General features: G+C 45.6%; 1 protein-coding gene across 2 annotated transcripts in view; it reads right to left on the bottom strand.

Annotated features, from left to right (window-relative positions):
• Positions 1-12,139: 12,139 nt before the first annotated feature.
• PRSS23 (serine protease 23) overlaps positions 12,140-18,373 on the bottom strand; it is a 31,742-nt gene continuing 25,508 nt past the window's right edge. For both annotated transcript variants that reach the window (XM_058186522.1, XM_058186523.1), the window contains exon 2: positions 12,140-15,457. In XM_058186522.1, coding sequence (XP_058042505.1) covers positions 14,326-15,444 — 1,119 coding nt within the window. In that variant the 5' untranslated portion in view covers positions 15,445-15,457 and the 3' untranslated portion in view covers positions 12,140-14,325. The remainder of the gene's footprint in view (positions 15,458-18,373) is intronic.

The raw sequence follows: 18,373 nt of genomic DNA, 5'->3' as shown, positions 1-18,373 counted from the left end.
GTCATATCAAGTTCCGGGAGCGCGTGCTCGATGCCTCAAAGCGATCACGCGCTCCGACCCCTTGGACTTTTCCCGTTCCCCGGATGGTCAGGATCCTCAGAGCCTGGGCCTTCGGTTGATGTTGTGCAATGCTCGGTCCGTGGTGAACAAAGCCCCCCTTGTTTGTGATCTTATACAGGGGGGTTCCGCGGACCTTATGGGCATTACGGAGACCTGGTTGGGCACTGAAGGGGGCGTGCCCCTTGTAGAGATGTGCCCGCCGGGTTTCCATGCATTCCATCAGCCGAGGGCCCAGGGTAGGGGTGGGGGGGTGGCGGTTGTGATTAGAGAGAGTCTAGAGCCGAGGGAGACCACTGTACCTTAGATTGCCGGGTGTGAATCCCTCTTTGTGAGATGGGGTCGTAGGTGTCAGATGGGCTTGCTGATCACGTACCTGGCTCCTTGCTGCGTGACAGCTGCCCTGCCCGAGCTCCTGGAGATGCTGGCTGGGGTGGCAGTTGAGACCCCCAGACTCTTAGTCATGGGGGACTTTAACTTGCCATCTTCCGGCTCATCATCGACGGCAGCTCGGGAGTTCACGGCTTCCATGACGGCCTTGGACCTGACCCAAGTAGTTGATGGCCCTACTCACATTGGGGGTGGCACTCTGGACCTGATTTTTCTCTCTGGTCAGTGGTTGAGAGATCTGGACTTAAAGGAAATAGTCATTGAACCTTTGTCATGGTCAGATCACTCTCTTCTTTGCCTAGACTTTCTGACCGCCATTCACCACCGCAGGGAGGCGGAGCCGATACGTTGGTTCCGCCCCAGGCGCCTGATGGACCCTGACGGGTTCCGGACGGAGCTTGGGCCGTTTCCTGAGGGTCTGGCTCACGGCTCGGCTGAGGAACTTGTGGCGGCCTGGGAACGGGCCGCGGCGGGGGCCTTAGACCGTGTCGTGCCTTTGCGGCCTCTGACCCGGCGCAGGTCCCAACCGGCTCCTTGGTTCTCCGAGGAGCTGAGAGGGATGAAGCGCCGGAGAAGACGCCTAGAGAGCTCCTGGAGGTCTAGCCGTTCGGAAGCTGATCGGACACTAGTGAAGTCCTATACTAGGACTTACCTAGTGGCATTGAGGGAAGCGAGGCGTAGCTACGCCTCCTCCCTCATTGCATCGGCAGATAACCGCCCAGCCGCCCTGTTTCGGGTGACTCGCTCCCTCCTACACCAGGGGGAGCGGGATGACCCGTTGCAGGGACGTGCTGAGGAGTTTAACGGTTATCTATACGATAAAATCGTTCAGCTTCGGGATGGGTTGGACCAAGATTGCGGTGATGCGGGTGAGATGCTCGAGGGTGGTCTTGGCGATATTGTTTGGGATGAGTTTGACCCTGTGGCTCCTGAGGACATGGACAGGTTGCTGGGTAGGCTGAATGCCACCACATGTTTACTGGACCCGTGCCCCTCCTGGCTGGTGCTGGCCACTCGGGAGGTCACACGAGGCTGGCTCCAGGCGATTACGATCGCTTCTTTGGTGGAGGGTGTCTTCCCGGCCGCCTTGAAAGAGGCGGTGGTGAGGCCCCTCCTTAAGAAGCCTTCCCTGGACCCGGCTGTTTTAGGTAACTATCGTCCGGTCTCCAACCTTCGCTTTGCGGCGAAGGTTGTAGAGAGTATGGTGGCATATCAGTTTCCCTTGCACCTGGATGAAGCTGTCTATCTAGACCCGTTCCAGTCCGGTTTCCGGCCCGGTTACAGCACAGAGACGGCTTTGGTCGCGTTGGTGGATGATCTCTGGAGGGCCAGGGATAGGGGTTGCTCCTCTGCCCTGGTCCTATTAGACCTCTCAGCGGCTTTCGATACCATCGACCATGGTATCCTGCTGCGCCGGTTGGAGGGATTGGGAGTGGGAGGCACCGTTTATCGGTGGTTCTCCTCCTATCTCTCCGACCGGTCGCAGTCTGTGTTGACAGGGGGCAGAGGTCGGCTCCGAGGCGCCTCACTTGTGGGGTGCCGCAGGGTCGATCCTCTCGCCTTCTGTTTAACATCTACATGAAGCCGCTGGGTGAGATCATCAGTGGTTTGGTGTGAAGTACCAGCTGTATGCGGATGACACCCAGCTGTACTTTTCTACACGGACCACCCCAACGGTTATCAAGTGCTGTCCCGGTGTCTGGAGGCCGACGGGTCTGGATGGGGAGAAACAGGCTCAAGCTCAATCCCGCCAAGACAGAGTGGCTGTGGATGCCGGCATCCCGGTACAGTCAGCTTAATCCGCGGCTGAGCATCGGTGGCGAGTCATTGGCCCCCATGGAGAGGTCCGCAACTTAGGCGTCCTCCTGGATGACGGCTGTCTCTAGAAGACCATTTGACGGCCGTCTCCAGGAGAGCGTTCTACCAGGTTCGCCTGGTACGCCAGTTGCGCCTTTCTGGACCGGGATGCCTATGCACGGTCACTCACGCGCTCGTGACGTCTCGCCTGGATTACTGCAATGCTCTCTACATGGGGCTCCCCTTGAAGGGCATCCGGAGGCTGCAGTTAGTCCAGAATGCAGCTGCGCGGGTGATAGATGGAGCCCCTCGTGGCTCCCGTATAACACCCATCCTGCGCAGACTGCACTGGCTACCTGTGGCCTTCCGGGTGCGCTTCAAGGTCTTGGTGACCACCTTTAAAGCGCTCCATGGCATTGGGCCGGGTTATTTACGGGACCGCCTACTGCTACCGAATACCTCTCACCGACCCGTGCGCTCTCACAGAGAGGGTCTCCTCAGGGTGCCGTCAGCGAGGCAATGTCGTCTGGCGACGCCCAGGGGAAGGGCCTTCTCTGTGGGGGCTCCCACCCTTTGGAACGAACTACCCCCCGGACTCCGTCAGCTTCCGGACCTTCGGACCTTCCGCCGCGGGCTTAAAACATACTTATTTAATTGTGCAGGACTGAGCTAGATTTTAAATTTCTGGGTTTTAATTGGGTTTTATTGGTATATTTTAATTAACGGGCTTTAAAATAAGTTTTTTAATTGTTTTTATTCTGTATTTATATGTTTTTAAGCGCCTGTGAACCGCCCTGAGTCCCTCGGGAGATAGGGCGGTATATAAATATGATTAAATAAATAAATAAATAAATTAACAGCTGAATTGAAAAGGAAGATATGTGTTTATGAAAACCAAAAATGTCAATAGATGTTAGATTATATCCTTTTCAACAAGAAATAATGTTGTTAAGAAATGAGTTTCTTGCGTTTATAGTATGCGATGCAGGAGATGCAGGGAAATTGGGGCTTCCAGCCAGCGTTTCTCAACCACAGAGGCTTTAAAATGTATGGACTTCAAGTTCCAGAATTTCAAAGAAATGAAATGCTGGCTGGCTGGCTGGCTGGCTGGCTGGCTGGCTGGGGAATTCTGGGAATTTTAGAAGATGAAGGCCATTCCTCTTAAAGTTGCGGGTTTTGAGAACCACTGTTTTAAGTTAACAATATATCAAAAATAAGGGAAGGAAGGATTGAAGGAAGGAGGAAAAGAGGAAGGGGGAAAGTGAGAAAAAAGGGAGGGAGGGAGGGAGGAAGGAAGGAGAGAGAGGGGGGAAGAAGGAAGGAAGGAAGGAAGGCAGGAAGGAAGGAAGGAAGGAGAAGGGGAGGGAGGGAGGACAGAAGGAGGAAGGGAACAATTGAAAAAGGATGGAAGGAAGGAGGGAGGGAAGGAAGAAAGGAGAGAGGAGGAAAGAAGGGGAGGAAAAGAGGAAAAGAAAAGGAAGGAAGGAGAAGGAAGTTAGGAATGAGAGAGGGACAGGAAGAAGGGGGAGGGAGGGAAGGAGGAAGGGAGCAATTGAGAAAGGAGAGAAGGAAGGAGGGAGGGAAAGAGGAAGGAAGGAAGGAAGGAAGGAAGGAAGGAAGGAAGGAAGGAAGGAAGGAAGGAAGGAAGGAAGGAAACCATAAAAAAGAAATATCCTAATCATCCCAAAAAAAAACCTGAATGAGAACAAAGTAATGACCATTTAAAGTCATTGTATATAAGTGCATTACAATAAAATACATTCCTAACCAGGCATCTTTATCAGGAGCTGATAAATACTGAAGTGCCCCAAGAATAGAAGAGTTCAAAAGGCTGGGATAGAGAAGCTTAAGATAAGATTAATCAGGAAAGATTTTGGAGGTCAAGTGTCCATCCCGTCCCATCCCCCGCACTGCCATTTAAAAAAATATTCTAATCCCTTTATCTAGCCAATGGAAGAGTTTTGCTCAGAAGCCTCGGAGCCAGATGGGAGATATGTCTAAACCAGAAAATAAAAGAGATGAATACATGTATAGTTCAAATTAGAAGAATATGATTTAAAGAATAAAAAAATCGACAATGTTTGGCAGCAGGGCCAGTTCTACCTGATGACGTTACCTAGTTGGGTGATGAAATGTCCACAAGAAAACAACCAAGATCATGGACTTGTAAAAAAATCAAATCGTTTTGGCTTAAAATATGGTGGATTATGCAGAACATTTTGAAAAAGAAGATAAAGTTTACCCCACAACTGTTTTTACTAGGCATAATCACGGATTGTACAGTAATAGAGACTAAATTAATATTGAAAATATCAGCAGCGAGACTTTTGGTGGCGCAACATTGGAAGAAAGAAGAACTGCCTACAATTGAAGAATGGCCACTTAAAGTTTCAAATTCAGCAGAAATGGCAAAATTTTCTGCGTACTTGAAAGACTACTCACAAGAACGATATATAGCGGAATGGAGAAAATGGATTGATTATATTCAAAATAAGTATCAGACCAAAAAGTACCCAATAGCTTATGAGTGATAGTAATGTATGGTATTTGTGTATTTGTTGGAAAGGGGAATTAAGGGATCAATGGTGGAGAAAGGATTATGGGTTATGGTTTTTGTGGTATTTTAGTGTATGCTTGTTAGATGTTATACCCTGTATTTTGCCCTGGGAAGTCTTCAGTGGGGGAGGGGAGAACGGGGGAGGGGAGGGGGGAGGGGGGAGGGGGAAGAGGGGGAATTTTTTTAAAAAAATATGTTTGTTGTAAAACTTTTTCAATTAAAAAAAAAAAAGAAAACAACCAAGCTCAGAGAGCACCAAGGACCCTGCATTTCAAGTTACAAATATTCTCCTTTATTGGTACTTTTATTGGATTAAGGCAGGGGTTCTCCAACCTTGACAACTTTAAGCCTGGCTGGGGAATTCTGGGAGTTGTAGTCCACCAGGCTTAAAGTTGCCAAGGTTGGAGAACCCCTGGATTAGGGTATTAGTACCAGTTCCACCGTTATGAAGATATTACTTAAGGCAGGAGATGAGAAGGGTAGTGGCTGTTTTGCCTATTCTTTCTTATAGGTTCCCTTCTGTCAAATAACAGATTTGTGGGTTTGATCTCTCAATCTGTTTGTTACTTGTTAAAGTAGGAACCATCTGAGGATTTCATTCACCTTGAAATTATCCTGAAGGCACTGGTAGTCCTCAACCCAGGGGTGAAATCCAGCAGGTTCCGACAGGTTCTGCAGAACCGGTAGCGGAAATTTTGAGTAGTTTGGAGAACCGGCAAATACCACCTCTGGCTGGCCCCAGAGTGGGGTGGGAATGGAGATTTTGCAATATCCTTCCCCCAGGAGCGGGGAGCGAATGGGGAATTTGCAGCATTCTCCCCCTGCCACACCCACCAAGCCACGCCCACCAAGCCACACCCATAGAACCGTTAATAAAAAAAAATTGAATTTCACAACTGCCTCAACCTACCACTATAACTGAGCCCAAATTTCCGTTGCTAAGCAAGACAGCTGTTAAGCGAGCTTGGCCCCAATCTACACCCTTTCTTGCCACAGTTATTAAGTGAATCACTGCGGTTCTTAACTTAGTAACACCGTTGTGAAGTGAACATAAATGCAAATAAAAAATTATTGATTGATCAGAGTTGGCTTTCCAAAGAAGCCATCGATATCTGGAATCACTTGCTGCTAATGATTAGCGATGCCATGCCCCAGTATATAACTTTTATATACTGTTGTTGCTCTCTAGCCCCATCTAGTGGCCGGAGGGACAAATATGCCCTAACAATACGATCTGTATATACTGTTGTTGCTCTCTAGCTCCATCTGGTGGCTGGAGGGACAAATACCAAGTGTATTGTTTGAAGCTGACCCAACCCCTTTATCCATGAGCCCGTGCTCTCAAAACAAGTGCATGCTGGGAAGCCAGACTCCGTTTTCTTTAGCATTTGGAGAAGGCAGAACCACAAAGAAAAATCCGTCTTAATCCGTGGCACATGGTCATCCAAGGACAAACATCTCACACACAGAGCATCGCTGGTGAGATTTAAATTGCTTGTATTTATTAATTGTTATGTTCAGCAGTAACTCGGTACTGCCTATCGTGTATTTGATTCTCATTCTATATATCCCTATTTTCCCCAGTTTTACAATATCCTGTTCTTTCAATGAAGCATTCGGATCTACGCACACAGTCTGTTTTATTGGAGGATAGGTGGGTTTAGCTACATGTCGAGCTGCACACAGATTTTAATACGTAAGTGAGGACAGGACAAGCGATAAGGGACAAAAATGTGGATTGTTTGCACTGAGTGCAAACATAATTAGTATGAAATGTTCAAACAATGAAAATGCAGCTCTCGTTTGAAATTTGCCCTTTTCCAAATTCTAGCACAGTTTGTCCTTTGATGATAGTCCTATTTATGTAAAAAGGGCATATGTTCTTGAAGATTATTCATTGTATGCAAGGAAAGTGTTGGCAAAATTATAAACACTTTGGCATACATTTGGGGAAATGTGCACCCAAATGCATATAATTAGAAAATTCAATTAGATTAACCTAATTAAGTTAAAATTAGGAAGTGTAAACAACTGAATTGTGTTAACCGTATAAGGACAGATTGGTAAATAGACACCAATGTAAATATAAGCATTGTAGAGGATAGATTGAATAAGAACAGAGAATATATATTTATGTCGATACGGCAAGCTGTAAAATAATATATAATATAATATAATAAGAGAGTTGGAAGGGACCTTGGAGGTCTTCTAGTCCAACCCCTGTCGAGGCAGGAAACCCTATACCATTTGAGACAAATGGCTATCCAACATTTTCTTAAAAATTTCCAGTGTTGGAGCATTCACAACTTCTGCAGGCAAGTTGTTCCACTTATTGATTGTTCTAACTGTCATATGATGTAATGTTATGTCTGTTATGTGTTTTTAATGTGTTTTTGTTTTTTGTTGTATTTTTCTTTATTTTGTTTTTAAAAGTGAAAAGTTTAATAAAAATTATTTTTAAAAAAAAGAAAAAGAAAATTCAAGCTCAACATTCCAGATTTCACAAATGTACCGTCATTGAAGAACCGAAGAACTGAACTTGACAGGATCCCAACAATGAAAAAAGGGGTGAAATCAAAACTGATACTTAAGTTGTAAATAAGATTGCAAATAAAAATGTACATAGTTGGAAAATACAAAACCCCAAATACATAGAAATCACTAGCATAACTTTACAGCTCAACAAGTACTTTTGACCAAAGGGACAAACTTGTTGTTAGTTGCGAAGTCGTGTCCGACCCATCGCGACCCCATGGACAACGTTCCTCCAGGCCTTCCTGTCCTCTACCATCCTCTGGAGTCCATTTAAACTCATGCCTACTGCTTCAGTGACTCCATCCAGTCACCTCGTTCTCTGTCGTCCCATTCTTCTTTTGCCCTCAATCTTTCCCAGCATTAGGCTCTTCTCCAGTGAGTCCTTCCTTCTTATTAGGTGGCCAAAGTATTTCAGTTTCATCTTCAGGATCTGGCCTTCTAAAGAGCAGTCAGGGTTGATCTCCTCTAGAACTGACTTGTTTGTTGGCCTTGCAGTCCAAGGGACTCGCAGGAGTTTAGGGGACTGGAGGCTAAAACACATGAAGAACGGTTGCAGGAACTGGGTATGTCTATTTTTAATAAAAAGAAGAACTAGGGGAGACATGATAGCTGTTTTCCAATATCTCAGGGGTTCCCACAAAGAAGAGGGAGTCAGGCTGTTCTCCAAAGCACCTGAGGGTAGAACAAGAAGCAATGGGTGGAAACTGATCAAAGAAAGAAGCAACTTAGAACTAAGAAGAAATTTCCTGACAGTTAGAACAATTAATAAGTGGAACGACTTGCCTGCAGAAGTTGTGAATGCTCCAACACTGGAAATTTTTAAGAAAATGTTGGATAACCATCTGACTGAGATGGTGTAGGGTTTCCTGCCTGGGCAGGGGGTTGGACTAGAAGGCCTCCAAGGTCCTTTCCAACTCTGTTGTTATGTTATGTTAAATGAGTCTTTTCCAGCACCAGAGTTCAAAGGCCTCAATTCTTTGGGGCTCAGCCTTTCTTATGGTCCAACCTTCACAGCCATACATTGCACCTGGGAAAACCATAGCCTTGACTGTACGCAATTTTGTTGGCAGGGTGATGTCTCTGCTTTTTAGTACGCTGTCTAGATTTGCCATAGCTTTCCTTCCCAGGAGCAAGCATCTTTTAATTTCTTGGCTGCAGTCCCCATCTGCGGTGATCTTGGAGCCCAGAAAAATAAAATCTGTCACTACCTCCATTTCTTCCCCATCTATCTGCCAGGAATTGAGAGGGCCGGATGCCATGATTTTAGTTTTCTTAATGTTGAGTTTCAAGCCAACTTTTGCACTCTCCTCCTTCACCCGCATCAAGAGACTCTTTAGTTCCTCTTCGCTTTCTGCCATTAGAGTGGTATCATCTGCGTATCTGAGGTTGTTGATATTTCTTCCGGCAATCTTAATTCCAATTTTTGATTCATCTAGCCCCACCTTTCTCATGATATGTTCTGCATATAAGTTAAATAGGCAGGGGGATAGTATACAGCCTTGCCGGACTCCTTTTCCCAATTTTGAACCAATCAGTGGTTCCGTGTCCAGTTCTCACTGTTGCTTCTTGATCCGCATACAGGTTTCTCAAGAGACAAATAAGATGGTCTGGTACTCCCATCTTTAAGAACTTGCCACAAGGGACAAATAGCAAACCCCAAATGACATTCTACACCATCCCCACCAACAAACTGGTGGGTGGGTGTGGCCATGGTGGGTGTGGCTAGGGGGTGTGATAGGCAGCACTCGGCCTCCTGCACCCATCTGGGAGCAAAAACAGGCCATGGGGGAGGGATGTGCCTCTCCACGCATCCCATTTTGGGCCTAGGAGGCCTCCCTGAAGCCTCCTGGGAGCAAAAATGGGCTGCGGGGGCGGGGTGGTGCACCGCATTCCCCGAGTGGCCAGTTTTGGGCCTAGGAGGCCTCCATGCACTTACCGGAGAGCCAAAATGGGCCGCGTGGGGACTCCTGGAAGGGGTGGAGCCAGCCAGCAATTTAACTACTGGTTCGCCCAAACCGGCTGAATCCCACCGTTGGTCATAAAGTTGTCATAGTTCCCCTCTACTGAGTTAGATGAATACTGTATGTTTGTTCCTAGTAATTCCCCTTCTTTATGACACGAAACTTCCGATTTTCCTTAGGTCTCTACGGAAATGTGAACGTCATCCTTGTGCCGATTGCCTTGCTGTCAGTCTTCCTTATGTCTCCCCCCTCCTCAAATGCTTCCTTTCTCAAGGACAGCCGAAGTGTTACCCCGCAACGGGGGGGGGGGAGAATTTCAAGTATGTCGTCTTTGCTGGCCAGAAAAATTCAAGCTGGACAATTTCCAAGCACCTCTGGAACAATAAATAGAGGCATTATGAATTCATGTTATTATAATAAGAGGATTGGAGGTGGGGAATTTCTGATCTTACAACTGGCGGACTGTCCTTCTCTTGGCAAAACGCGCTCTTCTTTGGAAGGACAACCTACTTTGCACGTTCAAAGGCCAACAAATAGAGGTGAAAAGTTCATGGAAAGGTGCAAGTAAGAAACAAAAATTAGAAAGCTTAGGTTCTTTTTAGGGAAAAAACAGTGGACTGCGGGAAACGAATGTAGCCGTATGAAATTAGACACAGCCTGGAGAAACTGAGCAAGGAGAAAGTTTTCATCCTACCCAAACACTAGAACAGTGTTGGTGAACCTATGGCATGCGTGCTAGAAGCAGCACGGGAAACCATCCCGCGAAGAATGTGCGGCCCCGCTGGCTCCTATTCCACATTCCTGTGATCACACGTGCGCCGGTCAGATGACCATCGTACGCGTGAGAGCAGCAGAACCCGGAAGAGCGGCATTCCGTCACACATGCGCAGGCCAGCACCTGACCTTCTGGGTTGATGTTGCGTGCATGTGCGATGGCCAGCTGTTCGTCGGGCATGCTTCTATGCTAGTATCCAGGTGTTCAAGTGCCGGCTCGTGCATGCGGCTCGTGCATGAGGACTGCTACTCTTCTGGATATCGGCACTCCCACGTGCATAAAGTCCAGCGGGGCTGCGCATATCTCGCGGGATGGTTTCGTCTGCCATTTCCGGCACACAGGCCCGCACACGGGCACGTCAAAGGTTCGCCATCACTGCACTAGAACCAGTGAATCTGACTAAATATTGATGTTGAGAAGATTAGACAACCTGTGCCCCATCAGATCATCATTTCACCACTATTTCCTTATCTAAACAGAGAAGCAGAATGACCAAAAAACAGTAGGATTAGAAGCGATCTCTGATTTCCTGCTGGCTTCCCCATTGACTCTCCTTGTGGGAATATAGTAGAGAGCATCCTCCCTCCCTTTTTTCCTCCCCTCCCCTCCTCTGCCCTCCCCTTCCGTTCCCTTCCCAAGTGGCTGCTGCTGAGTGGGGAAGGAGCAAGGGATTGTGAGATTGGCTGGGAAACTGTCACAGAACATTGAAAATGGAGATCATGAGCAGCCACAGTAATCACTGGAGCAGCCACAATTCCCCAAATTTCATTACCTCCAGAGTCACAAGTTCCCGATTTTGTACACATCCTATAAGTTAGACCACTTGAGATACCTTGGTTCAAAAATTATTGCTCTTTGATGTACCATTTCGCCCAGTTAAGGGTCACAAAAGAATTTGGCAGTATATAGATCAAAGGAGGCATTTCTTCACAAAATGCATCGCTAAACTGGCTCATGCATCCCTACAAGATCTGGTGATGGACACTAATTTGGTTGCCGTTGAAAGGGTTTTAGACAAATGAAGACAAGATGATAAAGCAGGGATCCCCAAACCCTGACCCACAGATCAGTATCTGTCCGTCACCTGTTGGGAACCAGTCTATGCAAGCGGCAGGTGAGCACACAAAGTTCCACTTGTGCATGTGTGGGATTGGCTTGTGTGTACAAAACTATCCCCTCCCTCTCCCACCGCTGCCATCCTACCCATGGCTGCCCTCTCTGCCGGTCTACAGAACCGGAAAGGCTGGGGACCATTGTTATAGTGCAGGAGTCAGCAACCCACAGCTCTGGAGCCGCATGTGGCTCCTTCATCCCTTTGCTGCATGTGGCTCTTTCATCCCTTTGCTGCAGCTCCCTGTCACTCAAAATATGTGTCACAACTGCCAGTGTGCGACACCCACTGACGCACAATTTATTAAGCTTTTTGACCCCCAGTAGGCCAGTCATGGATAAAACCAAGAAAAGAAAAATGTCAGAAGAAAACAGAATATTTAATTCAACTACATATGCCAGTTTTGTGGCCGCTCAGGAAATAGTCAGGCACAGGAAGAGTTTTGTGGCTCCCGGTGTTTTCTTTTCTTTGGGAAAGGGGTCCAAATGGCTCTCTGATTGTTTAAGGTTGCCGACCCCTGGTCTAGAGTCTCCTGCTTGAACAGGGGGTTGGACTAAAAGACCTCCAAGGTCCCTTCCAACTCTATTATTCCAGGGTACCAGAAGGCAGGAGAAAAAGAAGTAATGAGTGGAAGCTTGGTTAAAGAGAGAGAGCGTCTCCAAATAAGGAGAATTTTTTCTGACTGTGAGGACAATTTATCAGTAGAATAGCTTTCTCCCGGTGTTTTCTTTTCTGTGGGAAACGGGTCCAAATGGCTCTCTGACTCTTTAAGGTTGCTGACCCCTGTTCTAATGGGCTACCAACCTTGAAGACACAATGTTGAAACTCTAGGTTTAAAGCTGTCTAAATTGGCCTTGCTTTGATTTAGCCTGGTTGCTCTTATCTTAACAGCCTGCACTTTTCTCACAAGAAGAAAACGAGGAAGTCAACCAAGACACACACAAAAGAAACACACGAGGTGTTAAACACGTGCTGTATTTGAACTTCCTTACAAAATAAGTAGAATTACAATGCATGTTTCCATTTCTAGCGAAGGTTTATAAATATTTACAAGGTCCTATTATTGGCCAACTTGTCTTCGACCTTTTGGGTCATGTTTCAAACCAGGAGGGCTTCAGGGTGCGGCGCAATACATTTCTAAATGCTTAGAAATAAAGGAAACAGATTTCGTGCAATGCAGAGAGGGGTACTGTGGGTATTAAAGTGTCCCATTCTAAGGGTATTTGAGTGTCCCGTTCTGATGCAGTACAGGTAGTCCTTGGCTTAAAACAGTTCATTTAGTGACTGTTCAAAGTTACAACGACACTGAAAAAAGTGACATATGAGCGTTGCTTACATTTACAACCGTTGCAGCATCCCATGGTCTCGTGATCAAGTAGGTGTTTCGATACCGTACTGGACGTATTGCTAACATGACCCTTGGAGAAAGCTAATGCACATCCAGATCTCATATTTTGATAGGCCCTTAAAAAAGAAAGCAGAGAAAGGAATGGCGTTCTACCACTCAATTTGGTCAAAGGTTCGTATTTTGTTGACGGCTTCTTTTAGAAGAATACCAGCGTAAGTTCCTCTTGTCTTTTGCTTTTCAAGCACTTTTTGGCATCCCCTTTCTACCTCTCATTGATTCTTATTGGGAATTGAAGAATGGGGGAGGGGGAGGGGGAAGGGAGAGGGACGATGACTGTGGGAAATCTCCAACTACAGAGGAAGGAGGAATGCTGAAAGGAGGAGGAGGAAGAAGAGGAGGAGAAGGAGAAGGAGAAGGACCACTGTGGAAAATCTCCAACTACAGAGGAAGGAGAAATGGTGACTGGAGGAGGAGGATTGTGGGAAATCTCCAACCACAGAGAAAGGAGAAAGGAGGAATGCAGAAAGGAGGAGAAGGAGAAAGAGAAGGAGAAGGACCACTGTGGAAAATCTCCAACTACAGAGAATAGAATAGAATAGAATAGAATAGAATAGAATAGAATTTTATTGGCCAAGTGTGATTGGACACACAAGGAATTTGTCTTGGTGCATATGCTCTCAGTGTACATAAAAGAAAAGATACGTTCATCAAGGTACAACATTTACAACACAATTGATGGTCAATATATCAATATAAATCATAAGGATTGCCAGCAACAAGTTATAGTCATTCAGGAATGCTGAAAGGAGGTGGAGAAGGAGAAGGAGAAGGAGAAGGAGGAGAAAGAGAAGGGGAAGGAGAAGGAGAAGGAGAAGGAGAAGGAGAAGGAGAAGGAGAAGGAGAAGGAGAAGGACCACTGTGGAAAATCTCCAACTACAGAGGAAGGAGAAATGGTGAATGGAGGAGGAGGATTGTGGGAAATCTCCAACCACAAAGGAAGGAGGAATGCTGAAAGGAGGAGGAGGAGGAGGAGGAGGAGGAGGACCATTGTGGGAAATCTCCAACCATAGAGGAAGGAGGAATGCAGAAAGGAGGTGGAGAAGGAGAAGGAGAAAGAGAAGGAGAAGGAGAAAGAGAAGGACCACTGTGGAAAATCTCCAATCACAGAGGAGGAGGAGGAGGAGGGGCACCACTGTGGAAAATCTCCAACCACAGAGGAAGGGGAAATGGTGAAAAGTGTGTCATGACATCCCAAAATAAATTAATGCCTTATAGACTAATAACTGATGATACAACACACACCCAGAAGTGCAGAGCTTGCACTGTGATGTCCCAATCCTCTATTTGCTATTTTGGCATCCCTGGATGTAAGTACAGATGCCTGTGTCTCTCTTCAGTTATCTTCCTATCAGACCTGGCCAATCCTGCGCTACGTGAATTGTGTAAGAACCGGCCAATCAGCATCCCCGTTGGCAAACGATGGCCCATCCTAAAAAAGGGTGCAAAAGGGGAGATACGGATACTTTGCTTCAGCCCCACCCCTTTTACCTCAGCTATTGCTTATCCTAAGGCGAAAACTATGCAAAGGGTCCAGGATCTGTGTCATGGGGTGGACACCGTGCTTATCGCCAAACACTAACCTGGTTGAGCTCTTGGTCAACTCCTGCACCTTGGCATTTCTAAAAACAGAACTGGGCCCACAGAACAGTTGAGCGTACACTTTCCACCATGCCTCTCCCTTTCCCTTCCCCTCCCCAGCAAGCCGCTGAACCCTCTCTGGGACACCCATTGGCTCTATCCATCTCTACACTGTTGGTAGTTCCCCGTGATCCAGAAACAAATCTGTGCGTATTTGAGGGGTGTGATACGAACGGCCACGTTGAAATCCTGGGGGGATCCATTGGTGTCCACCCACTGGTGCCCGGAGAATATCCCTATAATCTTACGCTCCCATTTGTGATTCTGTCTCTTCCACATCCTCACGTAGACTCCGGAACCGCTGGCCCCCGGCTGGGCGTCGCACTGCTGATACAAGAGATCGTACGTTTCGTCTTTGACATCACAGAACCGGTACACCAAGTTTCCAGGCCGATCGTTGTCGTAGCCTGAGAAGTGAATTCTTCCTTTGGGCAGTTGACGTGCTGCTGGGCTCACTCCAATCTTCATGAACTTTCGCTTATGGGGTTTCTTGAGCTCCAACAGGGCATAGTCATAATCCATGCCAATGTCGTTAGCGTTCCCTTTGATCCATCCTTTAGGAACATGTGTCCGTTTCACCCGGATCCACTGGAACTTCATTTTCTCGGGCTCAGGGGCGCTACTGTTGTTGGTCCTTTTGACGCCATCTTTCGGCTTGGGTCTCAGGAACCCAACCCGTAGCTTCTTGGCTCCCTTGACGTAACTCTTCCCATCGTGGATGCAATGAGCAGCCGTCAAGACGTGTTTTTCAGCCACTAACGTTCCGGTGCACCCTGTGGACAACTTCACAGAAGTAGAAAACGGGTAATTCAGCAAGAAGTCCTTGCCAAAAATGCTAAATCTCGTGTCATAGCCATAGATTTGTCTCTTTGTCCGCGATCGGCTCTGCTCCCCTGTGCTGGCCCTGCTAACAATGTAGATGCCGACCTCGGTTTCGGTGCGGGATCCATTGGAGTACAGCGTCTCATAGGACAAATAATCTTTCACTTCTTCATACGTTGGGAGTGGGGAGCGTTTGTGGCATGATGGGCCACATGGGGAGATCACTTCCAGCTGGGCTTCTGCATCAAAATGTGGCTTGTCCAAAGGGATTGTTAACTGGGGTAGAACGACAGGCACCTTGTAGGTTGGCCAAGTTGGCTTCCCATGAGGATGTGAGGGCACAACTCCTTTTACTATCCATAGGAGTAGGAGAAAGCCTGGCAATGCCACCATGATGAGCAAGGATCTGGAGAAAAAGAAGAAAAATCTTACAATTAATGAGTAAAGAATGAACAACTATTCTACTTTGGTCCTGAAGAAATAAAATTTTGGGGGACCAGCAACAGAATAGATCCGTACTGGTTTTCCACTTCAGTTATTACAACCTGGAGCTGTGATTTAATAGAACAGAATTCTTCATTGGCCAAGTGTGATTGGACACACAAGGAATTTGTCTTTGCTGTATATGCTCTCGGTGTACATAAAGAAAAAATAAAATATATTCGTCAAGAATCGCAAGATGCAACACTTAGTGATAGTCATAGGATACTAATAAGCAATCAAATCATACTAGGAAACAAGAATAGAATAGAATAGAATAGAATAGAATAGAATAGAATAGAATAGAATAGAATAGAATAGAATAGAATAGAATAGAATAGAATTTTTTATTGGCCAATTTTTTATTGGCCAAGGAATTTGTCTTGGTGCATATGCACTCAGTGGACATAAAAGAAAAGATACTTCATCAAGAATCATAAGGTACAACACTTAATGATAGTCATAGGCTACAAATAAGCAATCAGGAAACAATCAATATCACTATAAATTGTAAGGATACAAGCAGCAAAGTTACATTCATAAGTGTAAGGAGATGGGTGATGGGAACAATGAGAAGATTAATAGTAGTGCAGACTCAGTGAATAGTTTGACAGTGTTAAGGGAATTATTTGTTTAGCAGAGTGATGGCGTTTGGGAAAAAACTGTTCTTGTGTCTAGTTGTTCTGGTGTGCAGTGCTCTATAGGGTAGGAGTTGAAACAGTTTATGTCCAGGATGTTAGGGGTCTGTCAATATTTTCACAGCCCTCTTTTTGACTCATGCAGTATACAGGTCCTCAATGGAAGGCAGGTTGGTAGCCATGTTTTTTTCTGCACTTCTAATGATCCTTTGAAGTCTGTGTCTGTCTTGCTGGGTTGCAGAACCAAACCAGACAGTTATGGAGGTGCAGATGACAGACTCAATAATTCCTCTGTAGAAGTGATGAACTAATGAATAATGAACTAATAATAATGAATAATAATGAATAATGAACTAATGGAGGTAGAGACTTTAAATTCAAGAGCCTGAGGAAGAGAGGATCAAACTCATAATGGATAATCGCTTAAATATGAGACAACAGTGTGCTGCATCTGTCAAAGAAACCAATGCAATCTCAGGCTGCATCGACAGAGGGACAGTAAACAATGGATTCGCTTAATGATTACACTGTCTAACAACCATGGTGTTCACTTTATGACTACAGTCTTCGCTTAAGGTACCGGAACAGACTTGTAAGTGGATCACAAGCTTCCTAACAAACAGGAAGCAGCAGGTGAAGCTAAGCAAGATCACATCAAATACCTGTACAATTAGCACAGGGGCCCCCCAAGGCTGTGTGCTCTCCCCACTTCTCTTCTCTCTGTATACCAATGACTGCATCTCCAATGATCCATCTGTTAAGCTACTGAAGTTCGCAGATGACACAACAGTGATCGGTCTCATTCGAGACAATGACGAATCCACATGTAGACGAGAGGTCAAACGACTAGCCTTGTGGTGCAACCAAAACAATCTGGAACTGAACACACTCAAAACCGTAGAAATGGTGGTAGACTTTAGGAGAAACCCTTCCATACTTCCACCTCTCACAATACTTGACAACACAGTATCAACAGTAGAAACCTTCAAATTTCTGGGTTCTATCATATTGCAAGATCTCAAATGGACAGCTAACATCAAAAACATCATTAAAAAAGGACAACAAAGAATGTTCTTTCTGCGCCAACTCAGTAAGCTCAAACTGCCCAAGGAGCTGCTGATCCAATTCTACAGAGGAATTATTGAGTCTGTCATTTGTACCTCTATAACTGTCTGGTTCGGTTCTGCAACCCAACAAGAAAAACACAGACTTCAGAGGATAATTAGAACTGCAGAAAAAATAATTGCTACCAACCTGCCTTCCATTGAGGACCTGTATACTGCACAAATCAAGAAGAGGGCTGTGAAAATATTTGCAGATCCCTCGCATCCTGGACATAAACTGTTTCAACTCCTACCCTCAAAACGACGCTATAGAGCACTGCACACCAGAACAACTAGACACAAGAACAGTTTTTTCCCGAAGGCCATCACTCTGCTAAACAAATAATTCCCTCAACACTGTCAGACTATTTACTGAATCTGCACTACTATTAATCGTCTCATAGTTCCCATCACCAATCTCTTTCCACTTATGACTGTATGACTATAACTTGTTGCTGGCAATCCTTATGATTTATATTGATATACTGACCATCAATTGTGTTGTAAATGTTGTACCTTGATGAACGTATCTTTTCTTTTATGTACACTGAGAGCATATGCACCAAGACAAATTCCTTGTGTGTCCAATCACACTTGGCCAATAAAAATTCTATTCTATTCTATTCTATTAACAACTGCTGCTGCAAAAAAAAGATCCTAAAATCAGGTATGTGAAGACCTGCTTAACAATCATCACAACTTACAACTGAAACCGTGGATTCAATTATGCTTGTAAGCGGAGACTATTTGTTATGTGTTCCTTCCTTCCAGAAGTACAGATGCCTCCTACAGCTATTACTATTTATTTATTTATTTATTTATTTATTAATCACATTTATATACCGCCCTATCTCCCAAGGGACTCAGGGCGGTTCACAGGCAAGTAAAAAGCACATATAAATACAGACTAAAATAACAATTAAAAAACTTATTCCACAAGGCCGAATTATTAAAAAACAATATAAATAATAAAACCCATTTAAAACCAATATAAATTTAAAATCTAATCCAGTCCTGCGCAGATGAATAAATGTGTTTTAAGCTCGTGACGGAAGGTTCGGAGGTCCGGAAGTTGACGAAGTCCTGGGGGGAGTTCGTTCC

This window comes from Ahaetulla prasina, chromosome 5, assembly GCF_028640845.1.
Source record: "Ahaetulla prasina isolate Xishuangbanna chromosome 5, ASM2864084v1, whole genome shotgun sequence".
Lineage (NCBI taxonomy): Eukaryota > Metazoa > Chordata > Lepidosauria > Squamata > Colubridae > Ahaetulla > Ahaetulla prasina.
Note: the sequence above shows the minus strand (reverse complement) of the source record. Positions and strands in the feature narration are given on the sequence as shown.